The 26976-nt window shown below is 41.5% G+C and overlaps 1 protein-coding gene and 1 pseudogene across 2 annotated transcripts in view; one reads left to right on the forward strand and one right to left on the reverse strand.

Moving 5' to 3' along the window:
• Nucleotides 1-1236: 1236 nt before the first annotated feature.
• On the reverse strand, nucleotides 1237-14954 carry LOC308311422 (plexin domain-containing protein 1-like; annotated as a pseudogene). The gene is made up of 14 exons: nucleotides 14750-14954; nucleotides 4702-4870; nucleotides 4393-4536; nucleotides 3437-3506; nucleotides 3203-3325; nucleotides 2981-3099; nucleotides 2765-2864; nucleotides 2581-2676; nucleotides 2356-2431; nucleotides 2098-2158; nucleotides 1869-1995; nucleotides 1730-1765; nucleotides 1479-1636; nucleotides 1237-1356 (listed from the first exon to the last, which is right to left on the reverse strand). The product of its transcript is annotated as a plexin domain-containing protein 1-like (transcript).
• Nucleotides 14955-21494: 6540 nt separating this feature from the next.
• LOC308311423 (chymotrypsin-like elastase family member 2A) overlaps nucleotides 21495-26976 on the forward strand; it is a gene marked incomplete at both ends in the record, with an annotated part of 19848 nt that continues 14366 nt past the window's right edge. The window contains one exon of the mRNA XM_080758109.1: nucleotides 21495-21624. Coding sequence (XP_080614235.1) covers nucleotides 21495-21624 — 130 coding nt within the window. The remainder of the gene's footprint in view (nucleotides 21625-26976) is intronic.

The following is a 26976-nucleotide window of genomic DNA, read 5'->3' on the forward strand; positions in this document are numbered from 1 at the left end:
AAAACACAAGCTAAAAACTAAAGCCAAACATGGACAAACATTTACAAAGAGCCCCAGTATGCCCAGAGCCGGACTAACAATGGAACTAGGTGGAGCTTAAGCGCCAGGGCCCGAAGCTTGCAGGGCCCGGTACGAGACTATAGGTACAGATGTTGCTTCTTTCGAAAAATATAACGCAACATAGGAACCCCCGCTAGTGTTTTTGGTCTTCGTCTGACAGTTTCTGTTTCTGTAGCAGTTTTCTGGAGGGGGGGGGGGGGGGGGGGAGTCGGTTTGGGGGGTGTTCCCGACGGGCCACAGGGCCCCCTTCCTTCCATTTGTACACTATCCGGGCTTCCATTTAGTTAAATGTCTACATACTGTAACTGTAACACACTCTGACACCCAAATCATAATATGATCTTTATCTATTTTTCTTTTTTGCCACGTTCGCCCTGTGTCTTACTTGAGATCCTAGCTATAGATGTATTTGGTTCGGGCGACACCTGCTGCCAGATGATGAGAACTACAACTGTGTGTTCCGTTTTGTAAAGGGCTCTCGTCCGAGTAGTCCAGTATTCCTCTCGTCTACTTGACGTTTGTCACATTTACAAACTACATAATAGTTTTCATCATGGCTAATCATTTTTTAAGGGTCTGAACTTCCTCGTTCACTCGCCCATTGAACTGAACACCAGATCACAAGTTGCATCATCATAACTGCCTCAACGTAGGCCCCCTTTTCTCCCTCAGGTCTGCATGGTGAAGCCAACCTGGTAACCCAGACGTTTTTATTTACCCCAAATGTAACTATAGTCGACTACAACCCATACTAGTACAAGTCTATTTTGCAATAGACCGGTTGAGCACAGTAAAAGATAACAGCCAGAATGTAAAAACAGATTTGAAAATATAATATTCAATGTTTAATGGCTTTTGGGAATGTCAATATTAAAGCCATATTATCCATATTATTCCCTCAGGTCTGCATGGTGGTGATGCCATTAACCTGGTGGTCACCCCAAATTTAACTAGCCTATAGTCTACATACAACAACCCATACTAGTACAATTCCTTCTCTATTTTGCAATAGACCGGTTGAGCAAAGTAAAAGATAACAGCCAGAATGTAAAAACAGATTTGAAAATATGAATGTTTAATGGCTTTTGGGAACGTCCATAATAAAGTATTCAGTTCAAACATAATTTATTATTCGTATTCGTATTTTTCTTTCCTCTGTACATCTCTTCAAATCATTCAGCAAGGCCCAGCTTCAACAATGCTCTCCTTCTCAGTCGTCTCTCTCTCCACCTCTGTGTAACTGTTTTGGAATCCTTGCTTTCTGAACTTCAAGGATGGCCAGTAGCTCTTCCGTCCCTAAAAAAAAAAAGACAAAGAGAGAATGTCTGTTAGATGGAATTTGGAGGTAATGGACAGATTCAAGCAATAGCTTTGTTATTTTTATTGACTCAGGGGGAATGAAAATATGCAGCGTTCACCTGGAGGAGGTAAAGAGGCGATGCAGTAGCAGGGTGGGAGTTAATGTAAAGAGCCAAGAGAACCAGAGCCAAGAGCAACACGAGAGCCACCACTATACCAGCTATGACAGCAGTGTTAGCTGAACCGTCCCTCTGCTTGGGAGAACTTGTCTTCAGATCTGAGTGGGACAAAGGTCGTCCAGAATATTTACACATGACTATGAAAAAATATTCATGAAACAATGTTGATATCCATGAACACCTCAACTCACCATTACCATTCAAGAGGATGTGATGTTTGGTTTCATCTGGAGGCAGACAAACAATTACAATTAAATTAAATCATGTAAAGCAGCATACTCTGTAACTAACTAACTGCCAGGTAACACACAAGTGACGGCCTTGACTCACGATCAGTCTTACAGCCATTTTGTAGGGGACTCGAGGGGGTTGTGGCCTTAGAGTCAGGAGTCACAGAGGGACCAAAGGAACTGCCAGAACTTCCCCTGGAGTAATCTTCACATGTAATGTCTTTAATCTGTACACATATAATTATGTCAATAAACTAAATTGTGAGAAACATTTCAATCATTTCACAATTAATTCTGTAATTTCATAATAATTAATAATTTCCAACTACCTCCTCTGAACAGCCATAATCCAACCATTCTTGCCTGTGTCTGTCCATGCCATCTGAGCATCTGAACACACAATATACACAGCATATTCAAATAAAGCTTTAACAGTATAGGTGGGAGTTGTCCAGAGCAACTTGCAAAGTCCAATATACAGTATGTATAATACAGTATACAATAGATGGATAGATAGATAGATACTGTAGAATAGATTATACATGTGGATATGGATCTACAGACTCTGCAGTCCTACTCCTACTCACCTCTGGAGTACATTACACCAGCTACAGCTGGAGGTCTGGTTCACACACAGCTCACAGGTGTCATATTGCAGACAAGCTATCCCAGGAAGCCAAGGGAACAGAATGAGAGAAGCAAGAACATAGAGATTATTTTTTGAATACGGTCTCGTACCGTGAATGAGGCCAATATTCATACACCCCTTTGCTCATCCCTCCGTGGATACAATTTGGAGAGACACCACTTACTAGGCAGAGAAGAGAATTCAAAAGCAGTGTTGTTGGTAATTTTGGTAGCATCTATCTCAACCCGATGGTATTCATAAACTGTCCTTCGTTGGCCATCTATATGAGAGAGATCTGATTATTAGAATTGATTATTTCCAAAGATAGCAAAAAGAAGAGGGCGTGAATTAGCACAAGGATTGCTGACCTGGTGATTCCGGAGAAGGAAAGCGTACCATGAAGGCGTCAGACAAACCTGCCTTCACTGGATGCTGAGCTGAACCAATCACCTCCATTGGCAGAGGTATCTGATTATGAGAGGCACAGAAAGAAGTTAAATAGATGCATTTTGAATTAGGCTACGAGAAACACATGTTAATACCAGTAGATGTAATGTACATAGTGGAGGTGGGGTGAGACTCACATCTCGGTAGCTGAATGTGATGGTTCCTGTTCTCTACAGAGCAGCCTGAAAGGTGAAGGCCCCTTCTGCCTCTCTCCCATGGAGTCTGACCTTCTCCCACTGTACCACAAACTTATCACCTGTGGGAAGTACCGGTCAAGGAAGAGTCACAAACAAATAATCATGCAATCGATGGAACAAGATGCTTTGCAAAACAGCAACCACAAGATACCAACACCGTACCGTTGTCCAGGTACTGCACAGTGGATTCTTTTGAGTAGCTGGGGTCAAAGTTTGCCATTAGAGGGGCTATGTACTGTGTGGCTGTCAGCATACGGTGAGTAATGTCCCCCATGAAAATGAATCCTGAATATGGGCAAATGGGAGGAATGTTTCAAAACTAGCACAAATAGCATTACTTAGATTTAAAAAATAGAAAAGGTCAATGTAATCTTTCTGACAAATTAATACATGTACCTCCTGTTGCTATGGTAATCTGCCTCAGGTAATGTCCATAGAATGGAAAGCCAAATGACAGGGCAACCCTCTGGAGTGGAAGAAGAAAGATCGACAGAGAGAGACATGCTTTTATTTATACACATGCCTGTTGCAATGTGCAGAATTAAAATATCTTATTTTTCAAAAGCAGTATAGATTATTAATGAACACATTTCTTGTTTTTGACATAATAGAGGGGACACCCGGATTTGAACCAGGGACCTCTTGATCTGCAGTCAAATGCTCTACCACTGAGCTATATCCCCATATGAAACAGGGGTCAATTCCATTCAAAGGATCTTTATTGGCATGAGAAAACGTACGTTTACATTGCCAAAGGAAGTGTCAAAATATAATAAAAATCGTTGAAAATGGGGAAAGTATATACAGTTGGAGGGGGTACAGCATTTTGTAAACAGCTATGTCACATTGTGTCGTTATATACATGTTATACAGGGTCGTTATATACATATAATATTTATACCTGTATAATAAAAAGCTGTCAGTGTACAGCAAGTTCCTTTGCTGAAGACTGTGTCAACAACGATAGCCTTTCACTCTGCCTTACACTATTTGCATATAAGTGTGTGTGTGAATATGACACACCCTGTCTATGTGTATTGGACAGAATGCTGTGCATTCTAACTTATATGATTTTGACATAATAGAGGGGACACCCGGATTTGAACCAGGGACCTCTTGATCTGCAGTCAAATGCTCTACCACTGAGCTATATCCCCATATGATACAGCAGACAGACTACACAACACATCTATGTTCCTTTGCTAAAGTATGTGTCAACAGTAAGTTCATTTCGTTTTATTTGCACACGGTATGTTTGTGCATATGTGCATGCGTGCATATGGTATGTATAATGTGCGTGCATATGGTAAGTGCATACGACATGCGTGCATATGCGCATGAATATGACTTACCGCAGCCTGTCTGTGTGTATTGGACAGAATGCCGTGCATTCTGACTTGTCCATGCTGGAGGTCACTCATGTCTACCCAGAGTTCACGTGTGCGTATGTCCTCTGAGCCAAAACTACGCCATGTGTAATACCTGCCAGAAACCTCCTAGAAAACATAAAATAGAGAAATAGAGCGTCTATTTTTAGGGTTAAGTCTCTATATAAACTAATATATTTATCTAACAGACACAGTGAACTCTGAGAAAGTAGTTACTCTGACCAGAGACTACAGTCTGTCTCTGAACATTGCTGGGCATGTTACCTGCCTCACCACTAAGTGTGTCATGTTGTCTGGAAGAGTGTCAATGGTCACGTCAGTGCTCCTCCCTGGACCTCCCTGCTCATCCTAGCATGGCCTGAAGATGACCTCTGGGCTCTGTGGACAAGACGGTTGGCTCTAGAGCCGTCCTTATGTTGTGTCCCCAAGCTGTACCAATTATCTGGAGAAAATACATGAATAAACATTAGGATTAGTATATTTTGCTCTGTAACACATAGTGTAGTATTATGCAAGCAAGATGGTATTGTTTGCAACAATGGTGAGGCATTATACAGTCAGATTTCATTTATGCATTGTGCACAATTTTGAACATACACATAGAAAACAACAAACACAATAGACTAATGTGAGAAAACTAGGGGCAAACTGTCAGTTAAAATTATTATTCAGATGAATGCGATTATGTTTTGCTTAATGTGGCTCAGTGTTATTTTAACGATATGGTTTTTACATTTAATTCAATTTGATCACTCTATTACAATTAAGCAAATTTCACATTTATTTTATTCAATCAATTCTACATTTTGTGAAATTTAGCAGTGAAATGTAGAAATGTCTTGTTCTCGGAAACCTGTATGTGAAAAATAACAATCATCATTCATAACAGTATTGTGAAAGTGACAAGTTTGGTATTCATCAGACTGATCTCACTGATTCGTATGTAAGATAAGTCCAATAGAAAGGCCAAAGTCAACAAAGTCTGTCCTAGCCTCCCACCTCCCACCCCATGGGGAAAACATGATGACCACTCCAATGACCACTGGATACATCAAAATGACTAATGTCTTTATTCGTAAACCTTCTCAAATGTAACAAACAGTCACTCTTCCACCCTACAGCTACACTTCCGTGGTCACTTTCTGCACTGTCCATGTGTCCAGTATTAAAATGCACCAGATTTTCTTTTCTTTTGGCTCTTCAAAGCCAACTTTTTAAAATATCTTTATACTGATCTCAGAATAGCTTTCTGAATCTATTCTGAAGTGTGTTGTAGATGTAGTCTTTCATATTTGCCAGTGGTATTTTGTATTTTAAAAGGTGTACCTTCGTCAAAATGTAGGCTACTGTAGTTAAAACTATTTTCTAATTAGAAATATAAATGCATTTGTTTTCGTGAAAATGTAACAGCTATAGCTACATTTTAAGTATTGTAGCCTATTGCATAATTATAAACACACACATGCTATGACTTTAGGATGATAATAAAAACACGTCCAAATTAATGCCAGATCATTCTCGCAAAAACCCCTTGTCATCATGTTTGCAGATTAAGTTGTCCTTGATTAATTTATTTTGCAGCCCTTTTAGAAATATTACGGGAGGAGGTGTTGACGTCATGCCTCTAGCCTTTATAAAGTCTGGAGCCTCGCCCACTCCTGCACACGGGGTGCAAGACCTCTCGCCCTTGGCGAGCAGTCTGGGCAATTGGTCTAGGCGACTCGCCAAAAGGGGAAGTCCACTCGCCAAAAGGGGAAGACCACTGGGCCCGGGGCGAAATGTCTTCACCTTTTGGCGAGTGGACTTCCCCTTTTGACGAGTGTTTTCTTCACTTTCAGCAACTGCAGCCTTTGCTAGCTACTGTGCTAAATCCGTCTTTTATAGGATTTGATCAATCCATGACATCCATGCGGGTGAAATCCGTCGTTTATATAATTTGATCAATCCATGACATTGTTGTTAGAACAGCTCAAATATTGAATGTGAAGAAAAAGTGTAGTACAAATCCTGGTGTGATCTTCTTAAAAGTGGAAGGATCATAACACACGTCTAAGGTATGTTTTCCCCTGACTTTCTGTTGGTAAAGTTTTGACTCTTTCACATCAGTGCACGGCTGATTCAAGCCATGCATTTAGGGGTAAAAAGGTACCTAACACACGTTGGTTAGAAAGGCTTCTTCACACACACACACACACACACACACACACACACACACACACACACACACACACACACACACACACACACAGTCACACACGAAGCAGTAAAACATCGCAATTATCAACTTTTCGCTGCGCGCCTCACAAGGACAAGGCTATTGGATTTATTTGTGCTTCGTCTTTGCACAATGCACGTATAGGTAGGCATACATTGTGTAGAGCTGATCTACAGGCTGACAATGTGCCCCACATAATAGCGTATTCTTGGGACTGCGTGTGTGTGTGTGTGCGTGCGTGCGCGGGCTGACGGCATTGCTCTCTCCACTGTCTTTCTGTGAGTCCCCGATGCACTATATAATTTGAAAGTGATCATGATCAACTCGGGACGGTTGTATCTTTGAACACTCACAGACCAGGGGGGTCATCAATCATCACTGCATACTGCAGCCTGCTCCACGTTTTTTGGGGGGGATTTCGGAGCTGCAAAATGCAAGAAATAACGCACTTTGTGTGCAAACTCCTCGGTGCGCCTTGGATATGAGCGCCTTGGAATTGGAGCGCAATGGAAATGACTAAATGAGCATGCTCAGAAAGTCCAGAATGAATTTACATCCGAAGCAGTCGAGTAAATTCGAGTGGTAAGTGGTGGTAAGTCGAGTGGTCTTCCCCTTTTGCCGAGAAGGCTTCACTTTCTGGGGCGATTGGTCTTGGCGACTCGCCTCGGAAAGTAAAGACTTCTCGGCAAAAGGGGAAGGTCACTCGCCAAAGGTGAAGTCCACTCGCCGAGGCGAGAAGTCCGGTATTCGTTCATTCAGGTTGGTCTGACGCAAGCCATCCGAAGCTGCCCCAACAAATGCATGTTTAGCGTTGATATGGTACTTTAAGCTTGAACAGCTTCGGTGAAAAGTCAACTGCTTAGAGCAATGCGTGCAAATTACTGCTTGCTTATTTATTGTTCCGTCTTTGTTCTTTGCAAACACAAAACCATCCATAGGCCCGAGTCCGACCTTTTCTTCTTGTTCCATGTTGCGTTTACTGTTTAGACCACCCGCCTTCCACTGCAGAACTAGAGTGACGCGGTGGGTTGAGTCAGTGAATGGAATTATGGGGCGTCAAAACTGCTCATGCGTTAATTGCGTGAAATATTTTAACGCAATTAATTAATGCAATTGATTAATGTCATTAACGCGTTTTTTGTGTCATTAAAAAATAACATTGCTTTAGGAAACAGCACTAGTGTGTATTCACAAGGACTTGTGAACTTGTCTTGTATTAAATCTGTTTGTGAGTTGTCCTACTGAACCGCAACATTTCAAAGCACTTCTGGTTGGGTTTAGCTAACAGGACTTTTAGACTTGTATCTTCTTTTTGTCAAACAGGGAGAAGGCCTTTCAGAGTGGTTGCTGGCTGTCTGGGGCTACTGTGTTTTATACGCCTGACTGTGACCATAGTCCAGGCTGTGCACTGTGAGTATTACATAAACTACCACATCTCTCACTCAGGGATTTCTAGCTGTGAAAACTATGAAGACCACCACAGTATTAACTGTTGTATTGATTGATGTGACTTCTCTTTTTAGCCTAATTCTCACTGTTTCCCTTTCTCGTATCTTTTGTGTGTATTACTGTGCATCTGTAAAGTATGATAAAGGAAGCGGTGTTAAGAAGTGATGCACATAAAAAAATAATAACTTCAACCAGATGTTTGACCTCATCATGAACAGAAGAACTGTTTATTGACACTATTCTTTGTCCTTTGTAGTCAATAAAAACCTGACCCTGGAAAATACCAAACTGAAGTCTGCCTATATGAACCTGACCCTGGAGCATAACCAAATTAAGTCTGCCTACATGAACCTGACCCTGGAGCATACCCAACTGGAGTCTGCCTACAATTAGTACTGATTTAGAGGCATTTGTAGAATCAGCCTCAGGTCTTAATAATGGGTTAAAGGAGCACTTTACCCATCTCCATACAGTATAATATATTGGTCGTCACTAATGCTTATTATAACATGGCATCATTACTGTCTACTCACTCTGTGTCTCATTGGTGGGCTGTGGACAGTTCAGAAACCTGCCCACCAATGACATCATCAATGGGGATGCTGAAATAGAAGCCATTGTTTTAGCTTCAACAGAGGGAAGAGCAGTGGAAGCACAGACGATGTGTGAGGAGGATGAAATGGCATAGAGAGAGTTGTGGGAATAAGATCTGTATAATGTCACATGTGCAAGAGGAGTGTAAGAGTTAGGCCTAGATTATGGTTTATGACATGGGTTCCCAAAGTGGGGTCCGGGGACCCCTGGTGGTACTTGAGGGAGTTCCAGGGGGTACCTACAGTGTAGCTCAATTAGAGATAGTTAGGAACCAAATGGACCCTTATGGGTCTGTAACTCATAAGGGTCCATTTGTAACTCAGAGGTACATTAACAGTGGTTTTACTATATGAATTGGGGGTACCAGAGATAGAAATGCCATTAAATCGGGGGTCCGTAGCATAATGCGTGTGAAACTGGGGGTCCATGAAATGTTTCAGAATCATTGCTAGAGCTGTCAAGGTCACTGGCATATGTTTTCAAATGGGTGGTCTGTGGCCTAATAAATGTTGATTTGGGGGTCCGTGGCCTAATAAATGTTGATTTGGGGTTCTGTGGCCTAATAAATGTTGATTTGGGGGTCTGTGGCCTAATAAATGTTGATTTGGGGGTCTGTGGCCTAATAAATGTTGATTTGGGGGTCCGTGGCCTAATAAATGTTGATTTGGGGGTCTGTGGCCTAATAAATGTTGATTTGGGGGTCCGTGGCCTAATAAATGTTGATTTGGGGGTCCGTGGCCTAATAAATGTTGATTTGGGGGTCTGTGGCCTAATAAATGTTGATTTGGGGGTCCTTGACAAAAAGAGTTTGGGAACCACTGGTTTATAACATACTTATATACTTTTCTTAAGTAAAAGTAGCAATACCATAATTATTACAATCCAGTATGTCTAGGGGTGGAAAAGGGTTCAGAATCCACCAGTAAATCTCCTGTTTGATGTTTCTAGAGTCGTGTCCCAGTGGATGGAAGAAGTTTGGATGCAGCTGTTACTACAGAACTACTGGAACGAAATCATGGCAGGAAGCTAGAGAGTACTGTCTGAATCAAGGAGCTGATCTGGTGGTCATCAACAGTGGAGAAGAACAGGTTAGTGTGTGTGCGTGTGTATGTGCGTGCGACGGTTGTGTATGTGTCTGTGTGCCCGTGTGCGCGCTTCGTGCATGTGTGTGCCCTTGTGAGTGTGTTTATGTGTGTGTGCGTGCGCACGTGTGCTCGCATGTAGGCTACTGTATGTGTGTGTGTGTGTGTGTGTGTGTGTGTGTGTGTGTGTGTGTGTACGCAGTGTGTCTGCTGTGTGCGTAAAAGGGCCTGCTTGCACATTTGTGTGTGTGTGTGTGTGTGTGTGTGTGTGTGTGTGCGTGTGTGCGTGTGTACACGTGCATGTACGTGCGTCCTTGCGTGTGTCCGTGTGTGTGTGTGTGTGTGTGTGTGTGTGTGTGTGTATACGCGCATCCGTGCTTGTGTGTGTGTGTGTGTCCAGGTGTCTATCATAGTTACAGTATAGGCCTACATGTGATCTAATTCTATGATGAAGAAGTGAATGTATTGGATAAAATTAATGATGATTCAATCATGTACACATAATCAGGACTTCATCAGAGGATTGACCCCTGGGGGTCATGGATCATGGATTGGTCTGAACAGGACAGATCGGGAGGCCATTTGGACGTGGGTGGATGGAACACCACTGACAACACTGTGAGTCATTTGACATGTTTTTATATTGTAATTCTATCAAAGTCACTGTATGTGAGTGACTGAGTATGGATGTGGTTCAATACAGTGTTGTTTATTGTGCAGGTACTGGTACTGTATGTGAGTGACTGAGTGGATGTGGTTCAATACAGTGTTGTTTATTGTGTAGGTACTGGTACTGTATGTGAGTGACTGAGTGGATGTGGTTCAATACAGTGTTGTTTATTGTGCAGGTACTGGTACTGTATGTGAGTGACTGAGTGGATGTGGTTCAATACAGTGTTGTTTATTGTGCAGGTACTGGAGACGTGGAGCACCTTATAACGATGAAGACAGGAACTGTGCAGCCTACTATCACGGGACTGACCCTGGATGGTTTAATCTGCGATGTTCATATGGAGGGCTGTCTGCCCGCTGTCTGGCTATCTGTGAGAAGTGATGTTTGTTTTCACTTCATTGATGAAACTACAGCTCAGTGTTCTGCTACAGATAAGATATTATTGTCACTGTATGAAAAATTCCGTTTAGTGCAACCATAACATAGAGCAGTATCAAGAGAGAGAACAAGAAGGACAAAAGGAAAAACTGCTAGTAATTAGTAGTGAAAGTGATAAAATAAAAACTCAAACTCTTTATTGTACAGAAGTACAAACTGTTGTAGCCACTTTAACCCATTAAAACGGGGAAACCATGTGTAATTTTAGATTTAAGCGTTATTCAAAAATAGCAGATCTACAAGCTCACAGCGTTCACTATCTGTTTTTTACTGAAAGTGTGAGAACTATAGTGATTTAGAAGAAATCAGGTCTTAATGGGTTAATACAAACCACCAACGATGATGCTTCAGCACGTTATTCATTTTGCTTTCACAACTTGAACCCTAGTGACCCTATAGTCTGGGGGCGAACAACAAGCTCACAATGCGTTACTACACAATACATTGTGAGCTTGTAGATCTGCTATATTTACAGTGAGATCATGAGGGAAATACTAGAGCAGAGGTTCTCAAAGTGGGGTCTGGGGACCCCTAGGGGTCATTGAGGGGGTTCCAGAGGGGCCAGAGAAAATGTAATATAGCATATTTAGTATTTGGTATATTGTAGAAACATCTATACAATTATAATCATTATAGTTTTTCATATAAATCTCCTCTTATGGGGTCCCTATACAGGGGTCTGCAGCGTACAGAACCAAACCCATCTTTTTAAAGGTCATCAGAAGTGTTAACCCATTCAGGGCGAGAACCCCTTTTGGTGTTTTAAGCATTATGTTATACTTTAGATTGTAGGTCTGCTATTTTTGAAAAAGCGTGAAAATGTGGCGCAAATCTTTGAATAATATATATTCTTTCAGAGCGTTTTTAACTCAAATATTTGCTTCTGGGAGGTCCCTGGAACAACATATTTTCAGATGGGGGTTGGTGGCCAAATAAATATATTTGTGGGGGTCCTTGACATGAAAATGTTTGAGAACGACTGACATACCTGTGGAAACATATAGGGTTTTTCAAGAAAACTATCGGGATTTAGAAGACATTTTGTAGAATGGAACTTAGGTCTAAATGGGTTAATATTGTAACGGCGAGGTTACCCCAGGGCGGGGTGGTAAAAGGATAGCCCCTCGGCCTCGTACCTGGGGGAGCGGAGAGAAATCACCTGAGCCAAACCACACAGAGAACTGTAGACAGACGCGCAGGCAGGATACTGTAGATATTCATGTGCAATTTAATGGAAATTAGTGTTGGTTTAAAAATGTAAATGTTCATGTAAAAATGTATAAAAGCACACACACACACACACACACACACACACACACACACACACACACACACACACACACACACTTAATTTTACTTTGATTTATTGTATTTTTCTATAATTATATTCTATTTCTTCTGTTGCTATGTTGCTTTTGGGTTGCAGACTTATTATAACCATTTGATCTTATTGTATTTATATATCACTGTGTGTAATGTTGTTACTGTAGAGCTTTAATATTAATATTACAATACTTTTACACCAGGGTTGAACCGGTTCTTAGTCCATGAGCCAGAGCTCCAAAATTGGAACGTTAATTATGAATTGAGTGGGTAAATCCATACCTAAACCATGTTTATAGGGTCAAAATAAGTAAATAAATATGTTGTTCCACAGTAGTAGCTTTATAGTAGCAGTAGATTTATCACACATTGTTATTTTCACCTACAGTATATACATGATAGGTGAATAGGTATAAATGTATTGAATATCACCATGTCACTTCGCCAGTTGATTACTTACACGAATACGTTTTTATATTGTACACCAGGGTTCAACCCTGGTGTAAAAGGTTCAACTCTGGTGTAAAAGGTTCAACTCTGGTGTAAAAGGTTCAACCCTGGTGTAAAAGGTTCAACCCTGGTGTAAAAGGTTCAACCCTGGTGTAAAAGGGGCCTGTGTGTAATGTTGTCACAGCTGTAGTGTAAATGTAAATGTGACTGTTGAAGATTGTTGTTAATTCATAATTCACAGTAACCCGGCTTTTTATTAACTATGCAGTTCAAAATAAAACTTTGCTTGAATGTATTTGTCTGTAGTTTTAGTGTTTTAGTTCACCCTTTGTCAGCCTTCTGATTGGTCCCTGACTAACTAACCAGCAGGCTCTTCTGCCCTGGTTCCGCCTAGTTTAGGTTGAATTTGCTAAAACATAATCTTTGGAAAAAACAAACACGATATGCCCAGTCACCATGCTGCAGCTGTGATGTTCCTTTTTACTGACACCAAGTTTAAAATAAGAATTGAATGCACAGAATATCAATACGAAGCAACTGAAAATTCTGTTGGTAGTTCCCAATGGACGTATAGTGTGCAGGCGCGTCCGGAATCACGCTCAACGTAAACAGGAAGTAAACAAGGAAGGGGGAAAACCGGGAAATGGCGTTGGGCCACTTTCGGGAGACGAGCTCAGGGCCAGCTGTCTCGCTTGTTTGTTATAAAATGGGTTACCTACATAACCTATAATGTTATCTCTTTTTCTATATTTATTGAAAAGTAACAGTTTTAGACACAATGAGCTTTCTTTTAATTTTCCCCTTGAAACATCTTTATGGTATATAAATCAGAGCAGTGTTTGGGTTCAAGGAAGAGGAATGAGAACATTGTCTTTGTGTAAACGTTGCATAATAATTACATACTGTACAAGTACAACAATAAACGCCCCTAAATGGACTAAACTAAAGTATTCCAGTTAGTACCAGTATATTGGTACAATACGTTGGCAACATCATCCAAAAATGATCCATTCAAGATAACGAGGGAATCTACTTGGAATTAGGCAATTCACATATTAATAGCTTAGTTATAGGTTCCATAATTAGTCTCACATAGCCAGACAACTATTACACAATGATGAGCACTGAGAATGCTATATAGAGTCTGGAACTACACCACCCAGAATGCTATATAGACTCTGGAACTACAACACCCAAAGGCAGAGGAAGGAAGCTGTCATCTGTTCACCAACATAGATTTAAAAGTACCTTTAAATCCTATTTTTGAATTCCCATGTCTGCTAAGCTTCGACTCATTTGATTTACAGTAGGACACATTTACGTTACTGTAAAGACACGCAAGAGTTCCACAATAACCATGATTATCCTTTGTTACAGTAACAGTGCAGAGTTGTTTCAATAAAGTATGAAACTATGAAAGCAAAGCATGACTTGTCTTAATAAACCCCCTTCCCATTGGTAGTGCAGTGGCTCCCAACCTTTCTTTCATTCTTACATCTGACATGCATGCACTGACATGCTAACCACTTTAAGCCCTTTCCTCCTACGACGAATAGGTCAAATATGACCTATTAGTGCGTTTCACTGTGGTGTTACATGAAGGAGTTAGCTATGATTTAGTGCGTTTCACTGTGGTGTTACATGAAGGAGTTAGCTATGATTTTGCGCAACAACATTTTTGGACCACGGGTATCTCTACTCACTGGGCCTTTACTGGGCGCCTTATGTCTAATGTTATTATTAGTCATTATTTATTATTTTGAAAAACATTAAAACAGGGAAAGCATCTGCTCACCATCGTGTCACTTTGGGCCACGGCTGCAAAGCTTGTACATCTGCCTTTTTTGTGAACTACTGATTTAGAAAAGTACCTAATATGAGTATATAGGCATAAGTAGGGATGGGTACCAAAACTCGGTTCCATGCAGGAACCGATAACATGCTGGGTACCGGCGGGTAACCATTTTCGGTTCCTAGACGCAGAGTCACGCACTATTTATTTATTTAAGGACCCGCTATGCGCTTGTGTGGGCAAGATAGCATTGTGTGGGTTAAGATAGCATTGTGTGGGTTAAGATAGCATTGTGTGGGCAAGACACTTCCCCATCTCCAGTGGAATCATCTCAGCTGTGACAAAGGTTGCCGGGAACAGGCTGAGGACATCGGTGCGATGGCCGCGGTCCAACAACGTGTTTCCATGGAAATACGCAGAGTGAATGTCCACCTCGTTGCCCATGCCAAACAGATGCCAGGCCACTGGACGGTGCTGACACAGCTTAATGCCAGGCAGGTTACCATACATGTAACCATTAATGGCTGTCATACAGGGAAACCCTAACCCTGACCCATACATGGGTGACCAGTGCTAACCCATGCCCACTTAGCCCATATAAACCCATAAGGGGCCCAGGTGTTGGTGACCAGTTCTAACCCATGCCCACTTAGCCCATGAATAACCCACAAGGGACCCAGGTGTGGATGCCCAGTTCTTACCCATGCACACTTAGCCCATGCATAACCTATATAGGACCCAGACATGGGTGACCAGTTCTAACCCATGCCCACTTAGCCCATACGTAACCCATATGGGACACAGAAATGCGTGCCCAGTTCTAACCCATGCCCGCTTAGCCCATATATATCCCACAAGGGACCCATACATGTTGACCAGTTCTAACCCATGCCCACTTGGCCCATTTGTAACCCATATCGAACCCACAATATTTGCACAGTTCAAGCCCATGCCCACTTAGCCCACATAGAACCTACCTGGAACCCAGTATAATTTCCCAGTTCTAGCCCATGCCCACTTGGTACCCATAAACACACATACACCCCATATGGTGCCCACATGGACATGTTAGCTGGGCTGTGACATACTAGCATCATGTCAAGACTCCCTGTGACATAATAGCATCATGTCAAGACTCCCTGTGACATACTAGCATCATGTCAAGACTCCCTGTGACATACAGTACTAGCATCATGTCAAGACTCCCTGTGACATACTAGCATCATGTCAAGGGGCTGTACTGCGACATACAGTAGCATACTAGCATCATGTCAAGACTCCCTGTGACATACAGTACTAGCATCATGTCAAGACTCCCTGTGACATACTAGCATCATGTCAAGGGGCTGTACTGCGACATACAGTAGCATACTAGCATCATGTCAAGGGGCTGTACTGCGACATACTAGCATCATGTCAAGGGGCTGTACTTGTACATCAATCTGCCTCACTACCGAACAGGAGATAAGCTCCTGCCTTATGGCTTACTTACTTATCAGTAATGGAAATTTGTACTTTGCTTAGGCTATAGTAGTATATCAAATTTTCTGTACTTTTACTTCACTACATTTTAGAGGCAAATATTGTACTTTTACTCGACTACAATTATTTGGGAGTGTTCTACCCATTGCTGGCTGTCTTTTTTTTTTTTTTTTTTTTACATTATTGCTTATAGCAGCTTTAAGCCATTCTATTCAGCCTTTTGAAAATAGCTGATCTACAAGCTCACAATGCGCCACGAAGTTTAGTTTAGTTTATTTAGGATCACCATTAGCTGTACGTTACACCTGGCAACAGCTATTCTTCCTGGGGTCCAGATACCACAAAAGAAATACATTAAAGCATAACAACCACGGTTAGTGCATTCACTCTAGATTACATTAACTGGTATATTGACATAAACAGAATTACAATTTACCATATATATATATATAAAAAGTCCTTCAGTCTTTTCTTAAAATGCCTTTTACCCTTAATTTCTGTAATGCATACTGGTAGAGAGTTCCCGAAAGTCATTGCCCTGTCTGTACATGACTGTATTCTTCATTGCATCAGTTCTTGGCTTAGGCACTGTAAATCGACCCATTGCAACGTCTGGTATTATGTATGACTTGTATGTGTCTATCGCTGGTATAATGAATATTTTTATATAAGCATTTTGGTTTTTTATTTCCTAAATACTTCAGCCAGACTAGCAGCTAATCTCTGCTCCACCATCATGACAGCTTCTGATGGTTTAACCCATTCTGAACGGGCGTTAGCATCATGTTATGCTTTAGCTATTGAAAATTAATGTTATGTAAAAGTAATGTTAAGTACTGTACTTAAGTACAATTTTAGGGTATTTGTACTTTTTCCAATATCCAATACTTTTACTTCTACTCCACTACATCTCAGTTCACTAGTTACTTTGGATTAGTAGATTTGGATTATTAATGCAAAACATATCCACTTCAGCCCTATTGACATTTTGGCCATTTGAAAATACAGTTTGTACATCAGCTATTTTCAAAAGATTCTTATACATTTGAAAACTTTAAATGAGACATTCTGCCTATACTTTTGTACTACTCAACATTTTTAATTCACACTTTTTCCTTGTAACAAACAGAGTTCTACATTGCAGTATTGATATACTTTTCCTTAAGTAACAGCTTTGAGTACTTTCCCCACCACTGCGTGTTACCACCTGGGTTATGGAGTGAGTGAAATAGGCTCTGTCTCTTTATCCCCTCTTGTCTTTTGCTCTCCCTCTCCTTACAATCTCACCGCGTGACCCTCCTCTCTCTGTCTCTACCTCTCCACTCCTCTCCTCAACCTGCATCCTTCTTGCCCAATTCCTTCCTCTTCTCTCTCCTCATGTGTGTCCCTCTGGTACTGGTTTTGACAGCAGATTTAGTTTTAGTCACAGTCTTTTGAATAAAATCACATGTTAAAGTCATCTGAAATGTGTTGGATTTTAGACAGGAAAGAAAAGTAGATGGACCATTTATTGAAACAAATGAGATACAGTTCAACTTGGCATTAAAGGCTCCACGGAGTTCACACTCTGGGAGATATTCTCTGAATTTTGTCGAAGCAGCATGCTAAGCAAATTCAACCCCTCGTGGGTATACAAGAACAGGTACATATCAAGACAGTTAGAGATCAACTTGAAACATACAACTTGAATGTATTTTAATGAATGCAGACTCACGTGTCCCTGTAGAAACTAACGCTGTGCTTCATTTAGTCCATTGCGGAACTAGATGCGTGCCAAACTTTCCAATCATTTGCAACTTTCTCCTGTCATGGCTACCAGTTCCAACCTGAGTTCGTGTGGGAGTTCTGACCAGTCTGCACCGTGCTGAACAACTGAACCCATACACAGCGTCTTTAGACTAGGACAGTCCAGACTCGGGTGAGTCAGGTCTAAGACGTACAAATGTATGTATGGAGTATGCTTAATGATACGATCTCCCACCATGCAACACCAGTGGATTGGGACGGGGCATTCCCCATTGGGTTCAAGTTCAACATTCTTCCAGGAGATGGTCTTTGGATTGAACTTCCACATATCATCTTTGATACGAGAGTATCTGTCGTCATGCAGGCCACCAAATATGTACAGCTCCCCGTGGCAGGCGAAGGCTGCGTGACCTATGCGGGGTACATCGGGAACAGGTAGAGTATAAGGCGTGCTTAGCCAGCAGTCGGTCTCTGTGTCAAACACTCTGACGGTGTTGCGGTAGAACGACCCCGAAACCGAATAGAAGCCCCCGAATACAAACATCTTTGTCCCCACGATGGTGGCAGAGTGTTGCGTCGAAATGGGTGGTGGAGCTCCTCCGGGGACGATCTTAGTCCAGATCATCGTGGTGGTGTCCAACTTGTGGATGTCGTTAAACCATATTATGGGGCAGTTCCTGGCCACTCCTCCGTGGACGTACATGAACTTCCCCAGGACGCAGGCCGAGTGACCTTGCCTCGTCTCTGGAAAGGACCCACCGGAAGCCTTGCGCTTCTTCAACCATCTGTGCACGTTGACGTCGAAAGCATACACCTGGCCGTCTCGCCATCTGTCGTATGCCCAGATGTAGATGATGTTCCCTACCAGCACAGCTGGTGCTGGTATAGGGAACAACATTTGGGAATGTCGCTGCGAGTGCCTTAATTGGGTCTCCACCGGAGACAGCTCACTCCAGCTCGAGGACACCGTGTCGAAGATGTAGACACATCGATGTCATCGTCGTAGTTGTCATGGACTCCGAAGCAGTAGATCCGTTGTCCCACGGCCACCGCGGCTTGACCACGTCTCTTTGGTCGTCCCAGACGCGTCCAGCACAGCATCCCTCACAGCGGATCTTATGTCGAACCGTAAACTTTTAGGACTGCTATACCGTGATATTCTGACGGCAGAAGATGTGTCCTGTTTGGTACAGGGAAAATATAGACAGATTTGTTGCGTTCCTCAAAAACAGGCTGCGAGCTGCATGTCTCTTTATTCACAGGATCTTATTTTAATTTCCTTTCTCTTTTTCTCACATCAACCGTTTACAAAATACATCTGCATGTGCTCCAAAACTCACATTGTTAATACTGCTACTTTAATCAGCCTCAGTCTCATCAGTTAATACTATAGTAAACCTGGCTTTGTAGAACTTTAAAAAAAAATAAAGAACACATAACTGAATTAATCAAAATATCACAACTCAATTCAATAAACATTTGTACAATCACACAAAACCCTGTGCTAAACTGTCGTGTTAAAGGGACAGTTCACAATTTTTTAACTTAATTTGTATGAAATACCATTAATATAGTGGTTGCAACTGTATTAATTGATTGTCCGAGTCCCGTGGTCGGAGTTCTGCTCTGGTTTTGGTGAATATTAAGTAGTTCCGGTCATTTTGTGGGGGGCACCGGGGCCACGCATTAAAAGTAAATTAATCCACAAAACTGTTTGTTGAGTCATTTCTAAGATAATAGTGAAATTTCGTTCAACTTAGTAGTGGTATGGACACAATCACACACACAAAAAACATAGTTCTGTGTGATAGAGGGGTAAAACAATGAACGAAAGTTGCTACTACATGGTAGAAATAGCCAGGTCAACAATAGCTACAATTAAATTACATTAGTTTTGTGAGTGTAGTGTTGTAGATTCACATATGATATCTGATATATGATAAGTATTGAAACACACCGGACACAGGGCTGCCTTGTCGATGGGATCCTGAATCAACTCACAGTCACATTGCATGTTAGCCCCGCAAGCAGAACCCAAATGTAGTAAAGTTTCTGACACTTTGATTAATTTCATAAAAGCTTTATGTAGGGTTCCGAGAGGGGCTAATTGCATGTAATCACCACATATGACCCACCTCAGGGCACCTGTGTATAACATCCTGGTACCCTATGCAATACAAGTGGCTGGACACTAATTTGAGTTAATTTAGAACAGACACCACGGGACTCGGGCAATCATCAACCACTATATTATTGGCAAGTATTTCATACAGCTGCCTAAGTTCAAAAAATCGGAACTATATCTGAACTAGACTAGTCTAGTCAAAGAGCTTGCGTTTTCACAGAAAATAAACAAGGCCATTTTTAGAATCAGTCATACATTCAATGCAAACTCCAAGTCTCAAACTAAACCAAAATCCAAAACAACATTTCTGTATTATTCTTAGACCAAACAAAAGAAGAAAGGTTAATTATGAGTCCTTTGAAATAAGTTGTGATGGTGATGCTTTTGTACATGTTACTTACTAACCTGTTTTGTAGAGGGAAAATACAGTACACAGAAGATTTACGTTGCGTTCTTCAAAAGCAGGCGCTGCTGCTGCAAGCTGGTATCTGAAGGACAGAAGCCTCCGTGGACACAACCTTTTACATTCTATGGACACAACCCATGCCCACCTAATAGGCGAAACTTCCCCTGGTGGCTTGACTAAGTAACTACTATTACTACTTTTTTAACACAAAACACATCTGGGAATTCTGGATTTGGCCTCTCTCAATGCAAATAAAAGAAATAACAAAACAACAATTGTGCACATATGTAACAGATTTATATAGAATAGAGATGCAAGACTACGTCACTCCCAATGATTAAGCGGGAGACTTGTTTATATTGTGCAAATTCAGGTGTGTTTTCAAATAATCCCTCGTGTGCCAGTACAATGGGCTATTGTGCCACAGCCTACAAATAAAACATCATGTACAATAAATAGTATTTTTGCATTTTTTTAGGCTTAGTGTTACTTTCAATAGCTAATTCTGATTTAAGCTTGTCCATTGAACTTTAGGCCCTCTTAGGCAATTTAAATTATGCAGGTTTAGTCTAGTCTTTTTAGTCAACAAAAAATGAACACTGCCATAAAAAACTCAAATATAATTTCCTGCAGACTCTTCTTCAACAAAGATGGCAAAAGCAAACATTATTTGTTCTGTACTTATACAATAGTATGGTACAAAACACTGAAGTCCTTCAACCAGAAACTTAACCTCAGTTAAACTATGTCTAAACCTAACCTTATTCCTAACCTTAACCTCAGTAAAACTATGTCTAAACGCTAAACCTAACCTTAACCTCAGTCAAACTATGTCTAAACATGACCTTATTCCTAACCTTAACCTCAGTAAAACGATATCTAAACCTAATCTTATTCCTAACCTTAACCTCAGTAAAACCTCACTAGTTACTTTGTAGATTTTGATTATTAATACAAAACATACATTAACCAATTCAGCCCTATTGACCTGTTACAATTAGATCAACAGCTTTACATAAAGGGAGCAGAGACGTGTTTCCAGTACAAAAATGTAATCATTTATTTAGGCTCAAGGCAGAATACTTTAATCACTTAAAACTACAAGGAAAGGTGATCGGGTTAGAAATATAATTATTTATTTGAACAAGGGCCAGGCCAACCAGGGAAACTCCCCCCCTGCCGGGTGTAAAGGAGCAACCTGGACACTCATGCATGAATTCAGGATATTATAATGAAGGGTCATCAGGTTATAAATATAGAATTATTTATTTGAACAACCTATTTAGAAGGGATGACTAGAAAATCCATCCCGGAGGACTCGTCCACCAGTGCATGGCTGGCGGCATCTTGGAAGCAGGAGTGGGACTGTGGGAGTCAGTCTGCCGGGCCCTCCCGTATGCATCACTACATCCTTGACCCGGGTGATGGTGTTGAAGTAGTATAGAGGACCTACCACGCCGGCACTGGACCCTATACTGAACCGCCTGCGCTCTGGAGTCGGCTGCTTCAAATCAGCAATGATTAAGAGGTGGGGCTTGGCGGACAGTGCAGCATGCGAGTGCGACGAGCCTCATGAGCAATCTGCCGAGCACATGATTAACACCTGCCCCCTGTAGCCTACAGACCTCCTTCGGAGGCCGGCCGGCCTCTTCCACGTGGGACCAGAGACAAGGCCGTATATATGGCTACTCGATACTGAGTTGGACATTTGAGGATGATACACGAAAGAAGAAGAAGACTACAAAATGTATTCAGAAACCAGGTTAAAATGTCAGTTATGCTAACTATTACCACAATACCAGTATAGCCAGGGGGGACCAAAGGTGTCAGGAGGAAGGCAGGGAGTGAGGGAGTGATATGAGGGGAGAGCGCACACACACTCAGCCACTCGCACTGCAAGAAAAAAGGATATAGTTAGATACACACAACACTGGTTTCACAAGCCAGCATATATTATCGGCATAGATGTTTGTCCGTTATATGTGATTATTAGGATTGGACCAAGTTGCATTGGCAGCCATAGAACATTCTTTTACCCCGGGGCTAAAACCGGATGTGACGTTTTTGGGCGTTCCTGCATGTCTTGTCAGTGTTAAAACCCCAAGGCAGCCGGCCACGTGACCCACCACCACTATGGTACCGTTAGGATTTTTGTGAGTCCGGTACTGATTCCGGTTCTGCTTATCGATTCCGGTTCTTAACGGTTCCCTATTTCGGTTCCAAAATGGTATAAAATAACTTAAAGAGGTCAAATTTAACAAAAAATACTTTATATTCAAAATCTATTATTTTCCATCGAGTCAATGGTGAGGAGGTTTGCACAGAACAAAATAAACCTATTACAAAACAAATAAATTATAATAATAATTTATAAATAAATATAATATATAAATATAGGGCCACAGATGTTTTTATGTTTGCAAGATAAGTTGTTGCATTAGAAAGGAACAGTTTACTTGAACTAGGCTACCGGTACTTAAACCCACTACACAAATTATTGAATAAATAATACAAATGAACTACAAGCTCACTACGTGCCGCATTGTGACACGTTGAGAGCTTGTAGATCTGGATGCTGGATTTTATATTTTTAAAAAAAAGGTTCAGTGGGGCACGGTGGCGCCTGCTGTAACTTCTTTGTCGAGCTTGGGCGGCCAATCGGGGTCCTGGATTTTCGTTGGCAGCAAAAATGCCTGCACTGAGAGTCAGCCAATCACATTCTTTGTCGATTTTGGGCGGCCAATCGCGGTCCTGGTTAAGACTGCAGGTCCCGGCTGCAAGAATCTCAGAACGGCATGTCTGAATAAAAACAAATCACACGTGACCACAACACGACAGCACCCTGCAGCTTCACGACAACGAAATGACATGGAACAATAACATTTGTTGCTTCGATCATCAAGTCAGAATGACCGTGAGTTAAATCTATATTCTTATTGTTTTGTATAATGTGACACGTTGTGTCTTTTTTTTGCTGTGTTTCAGGGTTGAGCTGCTTAACGCATGCGCTGGCGTCTGACAGCAGCGTCTGACAGCAGCTCCTGCTAAACCCGATCACTTTTAAACTTTTTAGCCTTTATTTTATCTGTGGGTTTGCCACATTATAAACTCGGGAGTTTTAATTCAGCACAAAAGTTCCGTGCAATAAACGGAGTTAACAATGTGACGTTCTAGGAGCCTCACATAGCCAGCCTTCATCTGCCTGTACAATGCATGTCCACGCATGATATGATTGTATATTTGTACGTCTCTTTTTATGATGAAATGAAAATGGTGCACCCTAGTACATGTGTAATGTGTAATGCTTTGTAGGCTACTATAGGCTAATGAATTGTAGGCTATTAATGACTGAATTTGCATGAGGAGTGACACAACACAGATTTCAATTTCAGTTATTTTTGTTAGATTTGTAGCTCAGTATAGCAGAAGACAAAGTCATAATAGTAAAAGTTTAATGCAGTGGGTTTCAACCCTTTTGTATCAAGGCCCATTATGTAGTCAGCATTTGAGCCACAGACCACCATTTGATGCAATGCAGTTCTTTGTTTTATAGCTAGATCTGATCACCTTTCAATGCAATGGCAGGCAGAGATTCTTGACTTTTACACAGGCTCCATTCATGCAGCATATTGAGGTAGAATGTAAGAAGGGAGAATATGCTAAAGAGTTCATACCAAGCATATTCTAATTGTTGGTTTGTTTGTTGTTGTTGACTTTGCTGTTTTCTTCAAACATGCAGAATGGATCCTTCATTCAGAAAGGAGAGGGATGGTACTCCGTGTCTGGTAGACTCTTGGCCAGCCACAAAAGCCAAACAGGAGAGAAGGCCTTGGGTTCGACCCCTGTCACCAGAGAGAGTAAGTAAGGCAGGCTGCGCTGGATGCTGTTGTGCGTCTTGGTGCGATGACACCGGCCACAATAATTATATTTACAAGCTACTATTTACATGCTACAAGTAAAAAGCACAAAGTAAAAACTACCTAAAAAGTTGTATTTTATATTCTGTTTACAAGCTAAAAAGCACTATTTCTAACTATTTTAAGTAAACCTACCTGGTTTAAAAATGTAAGTATTATTATGTTAAATGTTATAGGCATGTTATATCGTTGCTGTCAGGCAGAAATAGCTCATCAGTGGTTTTCAACCCTTTTCATATCAAGGCCCACTGTTCAATTGACATTATGAGCCATGGACCACCATTCAATTAGATCTAGCCTCTCAGACCCCAAACTAAAGAATATTTTGTCATTGGATAACATTTCGTCCACAATTCCATGCTGAAAAGTAAGTTTTGGTTTGGACATATGGTTTATTTCTGCCTGGCGGACAGAGACGATATATTCAATAGGCCTACATGCAAAATTGTTGCACTATAAAAAATATTACTGCACTGTTTTTTTTGTTGCTTTGTTTTTTTGCATTTGTAATAAAATATCACTGATATCACATGGTGTTCTTTTATGGTATACCATCACACTTGTATTTTAAGGTAGTATGTATGTTATTCATTCAAGTCAAGCATCGTTTGTAAGTAATGTTTGTATCATCTCACTCACATCAATGTTGTCTTATCTGACATGCAATGGAAACGAGTAAGCTATGTTATGTTATGCATTGTGCACCTCTTTCCATGTGGCATATGCCGCATGGCTAATTTGCATACGATGGTCCTAATTTAAATATATGTTAATTAGCCATGTGCTATCGTGGATCATGTGGTATCAATGCTCGTGGGTCTCTGTGATTGGCCAAGCGTTGATTTTCTGCCTTGCTCAAGGGCACGTCGGGACCGAGACAATTGGGCGATACCCTTGGCGCAGTCGGTAGTGCTGTCGCCTCACAGCTAGAAGGTCCTGGGTTCGATTCCCGCTGGGGACGCTGTGGGCGCTGGCGGCGTGTCCTCTTCTCCGTGTCATCCTCAGTACCCATACCGAGGCGTGTGGAGTTTGCATGTTCTCCCCGTGTCCCCTATAGGGTAGGTACCCTCACAAAAAACATGCAGTAATCCTGGTCTCTAAACTGCCTCCCCCCTGGCCAGCCTGATGGAGGGTAAAGGAACCGGTTGGAAATGTGTTCCTTCCACGCGCTACGTCCAACCAGGGAAACCCCCCCCCCTGTCGGGTGTAAAGGAGCGACCTGGACACTCATGCATGAAGGAAGCATGAGTTCAAGTCTGTTGTTCTCCCCTGGAGGGTGCAGAGCCCAGGATCACATTAGATAATTGACCCAGGGGTGAAAAATGGGTTACAAAGTGGTGGGATAAAAATGTAATTAAAAAAAAAGCTTCAGTTAAACATCACACATCAGGGGTGTATAACGATACAGTAGCTGCATTTAAAAATATCTTTTTTAATTTCAACAATGGAAGAATAACGGTATAGCCTATATGTAAATAGCAACATATCGACATTGTATACATGTAGTCCTGTCATTAACCCATTCTGACCTGAGATCAGATTCATACGAAGTTTCCACTGGACACACACTGGTCTGATTAACCCATTCTGACCTGAGATCAGATTCTAAAAATGTCAGTCGTTCTTCGATTTTTCAAAAATAGCAGACCTACAAGCTCGTAGCGCGCCACTCGGTGGCGCGCTATGAGCTTGTAGATCTGCTATTTTTCAATAGCTAAAGCATAACACCAAAATGGGTTCCCGTTCAGAATGGGTTAATAGCCTACATTTCATTTTAAGATATAAGGTAACATTTAGCTGCTAATACATTACATTTCAACACTGCTATTATTATTTTGTCGCTAATACATTTTGTGCGTGTAGTGTGTTTGAATTGGGCGGCGGTGGCTCAGGGGTAGAGTGGCCGAATGGTAACCGCAAGGTTGCCAGTTCGAACCCGGGCTCCCCCAGAGTTAGTGTCGAAGAGTCCTTGAGCAAGACACTGAACCCCTAATTGCTCCTGATGTGCTGGTTGGTGCCTTGCATGGTTTCTGCCGCCATCCGTGTATGAATGTGTGTGTGTGTGTGTGTGTGTGTGTGAATGGGTGAATGTAATGCACAATCTATGTAAAACGCCTTGGATAAAGGCGCTATATAAATGCACCATTTACCAATTGGTCAAACTATCTAGAATGCATGTTGCAGAAGCATCTAACATAAACACGAATGGTCTTGGATATTTCATAAAAGCAATGGTTAAAGCCTCAGTATGCAATTTATTATAATAGTTGAGAAAAAATGCCTATGAAACATCTACATATTGACATTGTGCCAATTGTTTAGGAGACACTCAGTTGAGATTGTATGTTTTTATATGCTAGAAAATCAGGCTACCACATGGGGGCAGTCATGTACTGTCTGTCGTTTCTCCAGTCTCCATCACTTTAGTGGTGCAGTCTCCATCACTTTAGTGGCACAGTCTCCATCACTTTTTGCTCAGTGGCGTTTTGAAGCACCACGGTTAATTAAAAGAGGATATAGGAAGACCGTTTGGTGGACTCCATGTTGCTCCCTGGAAGGAAAGAAACATGCAGTTGAGACCAAGGAAGCTGAACACGGAACTGTTGGCTGCATATAGCCCCATTGCATGTATGTTTCTTTAGCAACATGGAGTCCGTACCGTACGGTCTTCGCTTCCTGTCCTCTTTTAATAGTCCTTGTACCGGGACTATTAAAAGAGGTTACTGTCGTCGACACCATGATTAAGCATTACACTTGTTTACAACAGGGTCCACCATTTTCAATTCATCAGAACATTTAGAGACTTTCACTATACAATGTGTGTGTGTGTGTGCACGCACATACTTTGGGTGCTCA

Source organism: Protomyctophum bolini (assembly GCF_963924005.1).
Source record: "Protomyctophum bolini genome assembly, chromosome: 24".
In the NCBI taxonomy this organism is placed as follows: Eukaryota; Metazoa; Chordata; class Actinopteri; order Myctophiformes; family Myctophidae; genus Protomyctophum; species Protomyctophum bolini.